The 6,075-nt window shown below is 42.5% G+C and overlaps 1 protein-coding gene across 1 annotated transcript; it reads left to right on the top strand.

The window, feature by feature from the left end:
• The first annotated feature begins 404 nt into the window (after nucleotides 1-404).
• LOC112049343 (uncharacterized) lies at nucleotides 405-6,013 on the top strand. The gene is made up of 7 exons (XM_024087196.2): nucleotides 405-673; nucleotides 992-1,097; nucleotides 2,660-2,804; nucleotides 3,519-3,706; nucleotides 4,270-4,432; nucleotides 4,882-5,102; nucleotides 5,748-6,013. The coding sequence occupies exons 1-7, from the start codon at nucleotides 460-462 to the stop codon at nucleotides 5,926-5,928; spliced, it is 1,218 nt and encodes a 405-aa protein (XP_023942964.2). The 5' UTR covers nucleotides 405-459; the 3' UTR covers nucleotides 5,929-6,013.
• Nucleotides 6,014-6,075: the final 62 nt, after the last annotated feature.

The following is a 6,075-nucleotide window of genomic DNA, read 5'->3' as shown; positions in this document are numbered from 1 at the left end:
ATATCTACTTGGACACCTAATTATTCTAAAAATACCTATCCGGAATAATTTAAAGGTCCCTAAATTAATTGGCCAAGTCGAAAGTTCATCCAAATGTTATATAGCAAAGGTTCTAAGCGCCCTTAGGTCCCAGAAAAGCCCACAACGATCTCGGCCAGAGAATTTTATGTTGTCACAGTGATCATAGTACCTACTTACGAGTATATGAAAAAATATGATGAGGAAAGATTTGATTTTTTGTTTGATGGGCTTCGAAACTACTGGGCCGAATTTCTCATCAATGGAAAGCTACATTATCAGTGAGTAACATGTTAGATTGTATTCCCACGAGAATGGAAACTATTCGTGGGGTCCCCTAAGTATTTTCGTCTGTAAAAAATAAATAATTGTTAGAAGGTAGTTGCAAAATATCACCTGACTCGCGTAGCTTGATAGTCTGACTAAAGTTAAGTGATAAAAATGTCTCCTCGCAGATTAGCAAGTATAAAGTTACGAAGAACCAAATCAGCCGGTGATTTGGACGTAATAAACTGCTGTTTCGAATCAAAGTGTGGGAAATGTGACTGTCCCAGCTCTCATAAATGCTCGCCTGCGAATGATACGCTGCTGGACAGCTTTGCAAAATGTCGTAAACAGATTTTGAGTTTGAAGCAAAATAACCAGAAATTAAGAGGTGAGAATATGTTCAGCACAGTGATTTAACTATTTTAGATTCAAAAGAGGATTTATTTAATTGAAATTGAGAAGATACCCGCGAGTCCGTTTCGTTAAATTCTGTTCTGCAGGAATCATGGCATTTTCCGAGATAAAAGTAACCTATGTTCTGCTCCAAAGTCCAACTTATCTGTTACGTAAAATTCATCTAAAGTTTAGCCACGAATGGTAACAGACAGACAGACTTAAGTAATTTAGCATTACTATATATGGATTTAGGAGACAATAAACTATTAAAGTTAAATAAACATACTATTTTTGTATATTGTTTAAACAGGTATCCTGATGAATCAACTGCAGCGTGTAGTGAAAGTAATAAAAGACGACTCTCAACTAACTTACAGAAATATAATTGCAAGCTTCATTGAGGAATCTACGAAAACGTAAGAATTAATTATTGTTATTAAAACAGTTGTTATCGCCTGATGCACCTCACTTCCCCGCACGCATGATTTCACACCCGTGCAGTCTGTCCCCCCGTCGTCCGCATATCATGAGAGTGTCATCAAGTCTTGCCAGACTATAGCATCTGATAGTAGTTGTTCAAGAATAGCGTGGTTGGCTTGTAGGTCTAAGGTTCAAACCTCCTTTTTTCTTTACAAGTTAGCCCTTGGCTACAATTTTACCAGATGGTATATGTGATGATGGCTAAGATGGAAACGGGCTAACTTGATATGAGGAGGATTAAAATTTACATCCGACATCGTACCGGAACGCTAAATTGCTTGGTGGTACTTCTTTGACGGTATGCGTGGTGACTAGCCACGGCCGAAGCCTCCCACCAGCCAGACCTGGGCCAATTAAGAAAACCTCAATCGGCCCAGCCGGGGATCGAATCCAGAACTTCGTCTTGTAATTCAATTGCGCCATGGAGGTCTGGTGCTGTAGTGGGCTGGTAAAATACCTCTCTTGTGCACAATAAAAACTGCATAATTTTTTTTTTTTTTTTTTTTTTTTATTGAGAAAGAATACAATAAGGAACTTAAGCTAACTTATCCTAATAACTATACAAATCATGCCCACGTGGAATGGTTGCCAGCCAGGCTGATCCTTTGCGCAAAAAATGAGCCAGCCCTTCTGTCACCAGTCGAGGCAACAAGCCGCGGTGAAATAGTACGGAAAAATTTTTTGGCACTGCGACTCCATGGCCCAAGGGTCTCCACGGCAAAAGGTACAAATATGTAACTCTCTGTCAGAGAGGCATACTTGAGCCACTTACCGGTTTCAGCTTTTTCTGCTGCGGCTCCCGGTCTTGATTCTGTCTCCCTGATATGACACGGTGCTAATGTGTCGACGCATGTAGCGTCCCACATTAGGGCCCGCCCCATTTCCCAGGGAACCAGCGTCAATCCATCAGGTCTCTTGCCATCATCCCGACTGATTCCTAACGGCTCGATTAGCGCAGGAATATTTATGGTGGCAAGAGCCCTTTTTATTATGTCATTAAGAGAGCCATGCCGAAATAGCCTACCGCCACTCCTTTGGCATGAAAGCCCGTGGATTCCAAATTTACTCACCTCTTTCCCACATGGACATTTGTGCTCTAAACACAATGGTGTACCCAATCTGAGTCCTAGAGCCACACGAAAACTTTCGTTGTCTAATAAAGTGCCAAGATTTTTCGATGGCAAAGCATGGAGCCAATACCCAGATTCCTTTTCGGATAATGCTAGAAGCCTGGCTCTATCTACAGCACTTGTAAGATTTTGAACTAAATTTTCATGTGTCAGCTGAACCAATGGAGCATCCCAAAGTTTTTGTGTAGTACGTTCCTTTGGGATGTCAACGTTGGGACATCTGACCTTCCAACTCTCTAGAGCCTCTGTGGCATAGGTTATGCAAACTGAATTGGAATTAAGAATACGAAATAAATTACCTCTATGATAGATATTTGTTCTAATGTTTTATGGACATTTCATATGTTCAATTTGACATTTGTCTCCAGACTAGACGAGTTGAACTTTGAGGGCTCGGATGATTCCGGGGAGTCAAATCAACAAGCGAGGAGTCTCCTGGCGGCTATCGAGCCTAAAAGCCTGCAGATCGACGCGGACATACGGGATGCTCTTACTAAGTTGACGCAGAAATATGTGAGTTTGTCAGATAGTGCGTGAGTTCAGCTAGCCGAGTATTATGCACGAATCGTTAAAAGTTCTACGTTTTCGTGACTTAAGTACCTACTCGTAATTATTCAGCATGTTTAAAAAAAAACTAACTTTACCTTTGCGGGACATTTAACTGCAACCGGTGGTCAGGGCTTCCAGAGTGGGGAACCTCTTCACAATACGCGCCGTCTCAAGAATAACTGCCTTCTGTATCCGACTCTTGATACAGCAGCTGAGTAAAAGGCATTGGCGTATCTAGGATAATATCCTAGGGTGGGCCCAGGCCCACCTTAAGGGGCCAGCCCCTGACATACCGCTGAACAGAGTCGACACTCATTATAGAAATGTCGTTGTATGTTTGTGGACGCTGGCCTCTGAAACGGGTCGACTGATTTTATTGATTTTTTCTTTGTATATTTTGTATTTAAGCGTCCATCATAGAATTTTAAATTGGTAGCCCAGAATTCTAGAGTGGGCGCTGGACCATTCTAGGGTGGGTCATTTTACATCAAATGGCTGTGAATAATAAAATAATTATATCTAAATTTAAATATTATTAGATAATGGTGATAATAATTTGTCGAAAACTTAAAATTGATGGGGTCTCTCCTTAAAGGAGAGAGAATATGGATAAGCTTCACGCCGCGTCGCTCCAATGCGTGTTAATTAATATTTATTATTATTTATTTACTAATATAGGAGCATCAAGAACAAGAATCCGCTCTGTTACTGAAGCGAATGCTCAAACCGCCGAAGCCTGACGAAAGCTCTAAACGAGGAGCATGTCTTGAAGATGGAAAAATTACAAGACAGTGGTGGAAAAACTTGTCCAAAAACAATGATCAGAAACTTGATCCTATCCATGATACTATGAAGACTAAACACAAGTTAGAACACAATTATCTATTTCACTAGTTTATATTTAATAATTTAATATTCTATTACGTATATTCTACATGTTTCAAGGATCATCAAACATATTAGAATAAGGTAAATTTAGTAAAATACTCGTATATTATACGCCTAACTTCAAGCCAGTTGTAACCCGCCAAGAGATATATAGAGATAGATGACACGATGGCAGCACTTTTGATTAGTTCCGATTTTGGCTACGCGCAAACTTATGGTGTGCGCAGTCTAGTTTCAGATAGCCTCAAAGATATATCTTACAAAAATCCTTACTTTCGAGTAGTTGTTGTAGGTATGTTAAGTGTAATATATACATATACGTATGCATAATTTAAGTACTTAGATGTACTTACGGAAAATTAATAAGTTTAAAGATTGATCCTATGAAGCTTTACCTTACCTTACCTTACATTATCAGCCAATAGACGTCCACTGCTGGACATAGGCCTCTTGCATGGATCTCCAAGCACAACGATTTCGAGTCACCAGCATCCAGCGGTTATTTGAAGCGTTACCATTATGTAATATGAGTTCACCATAGGTCAGGTTACGAGAATAAGAAGTTGGCAACACCCGACTTGTTGCCGAAGCTTGTCCTTCCTCCGCTAGTGGTGGAGACAGACCACCTCTACGACGGGGAGCAGAAGGTGCCGCCCAGCCCGCCGCAGCCGGTGGACCCCGAGGTGTCAGTTATAGATCATCTGGTGAGATACTTGTTGCACTATAGACAGCACAACTGTAACAATAGCTATTTATATTTATTATTTATTCTACAACCATTGAAATAAGTAAAAGATTAAAGCACTAGCAAACACCTGCGATTTAGTCCACTTTTAGATCTCCAAACCTTCACACTCGACCTTTTAGTCTGGTCAATGTGCATGTCTCGTTTGCACGTCGCAGACCTTGGACGAGTTGGAAGAATTCTACAGACCATTGATTGGTGACCCGGCTGCTAGGTCCCGCAGCAGATTATTTCAGCCCTGTCCCAAAATTGCGCACGAATGGTAAGGTACTGTTTGTCCACCATACCACCACCATCGACATTCAACATTGCGCATTCTTTAAGAATCTGTGACAAGATACTCGTCTCGTTTGGTGTTTAGATTTCCTCCGCCTTTTTTTAATTCGGTTAATGAGTCGTTAATTTTAGATGCAGTCGGCAGTAATCAACAAGAAGCTGTCGGACGGCGACTTCAACGGCTCGTTTGAGGAGGCGCTCTCGCACTGCAACCTGGCGCTGCTGATGGGAGCGTGCCGCGCGGCCGAGCCCGCCGCCGTGTTCAGCCCGTGCCGCCTGTCGCAGGCCGTGCTGCTGTCGCTGGTGCAGCAGCTGGCCACCGACATGGTGCACGACACGCAGCTCAAGTGCAGGTACCACTTGGCACTTCCGCCTCACGTCTGATCAACACGAAATTTTGATATCACGCGGCTTCAACATGTTGATAGGGTTATTCATGGCACCTCACGTATTTTTTCTCTGATTGTGTAAGTGCCGTAGGCTCCTTATGGGACCTCAGCGGCGTCACCGGGGGATTTGGGCGAGCGCAGAAGCATCGCCTGATGGGGCCCGAAGGCAGAAGAAGATGGGCGGAACGACTCTAAGGGCGTCTCCTCTGAGACTCGTACCTCGGCTTAAAGGGCCGTTCGGGAAGGGTGTTTTAGCCTGGCACCTCACGCACCATCACCCGAAAATTATGTGTTACCAGTGGCATAAATAGGGCGGTGCCCAGGCACAGGGCGTAGACTTTCGGGGGCGCAAGAATAGACAGAATTAAGGATCAGAATGGGCAACGCATTCGCAGTAGTGAACCTGCGTTTGCGTTTTAGTGAGTGAGACACAGTGGGTGGTATGATAGGCAAAGGGCGCAGTTATAGAAGCTCGCACAGGGCGCGGAAAAGGCTATTTACGGCACTGTGTGTAACTACGCATAGTTTAACCAAACCGCTTACTATACTTAGGTATCTATTAATTGAAGACGCTTCTGTATTTTTAATAAGTAATTTCATTATTTTCAGATATTTAGAAGAAGCTCTAATAAATCTGGACGTAACGGATCAAGTTACTCAGAAGCATCTACCGTTAGTTGTGGAAGAAGTTCGCAAGCATCTTTCGAAGTTTGTTCGCGCCTACCCACATCACGTCGCCAACCGTCGCATATCTTTGATAGTTATGGCGGCTGATAATTTGATCAAATGAAACTAAATTATGTATAATTTCTTTATACAGTTTCTTTATGTTTATGGTTAAAATATATTAAAAACCTACCTACAAGATCGTTGTACCTACTGTTTTTTTTGTACCTACTGTCGTCACGTCGGGTGGCGTCGGGTGGCGTCGGATGTC

The sequence above is a fragment of the Bicyclus anynana genome, chromosome 3 (assembly GCF_947172395.1).
Source record: "Bicyclus anynana chromosome 3, ilBicAnyn1.1, whole genome shotgun sequence".
NCBI classification, from domain to species: domain Eukaryota; kingdom Metazoa; phylum Arthropoda; class Insecta; order Lepidoptera; family Nymphalidae; genus Bicyclus; species Bicyclus anynana.
This window is presented reverse-complemented; position numbering and strand designations above follow the sequence as displayed.

Coding starts and splice junctions, on each gene's coding strand:
- LOC112049343 (XM_024087196.2), top strand. CDS start 460: ATGTCTCCTCGCAGATTAGCAAGTATAAAGTTACGAAGAACCAAATCA. Junction 674..991: donor AAATAACCAGAAATTAAGAG/GTGAGAATATGT, acceptor TTGTTTAAACAG/GTATCCTGATGAATCAACTG. Junction 5,103..5,747: donor GACACGCAGCTCAAGTGCAG/GTACCACTTGGC, acceptor CATTATTTTCAG/ATATTTAGAAGAAGCTCTAA.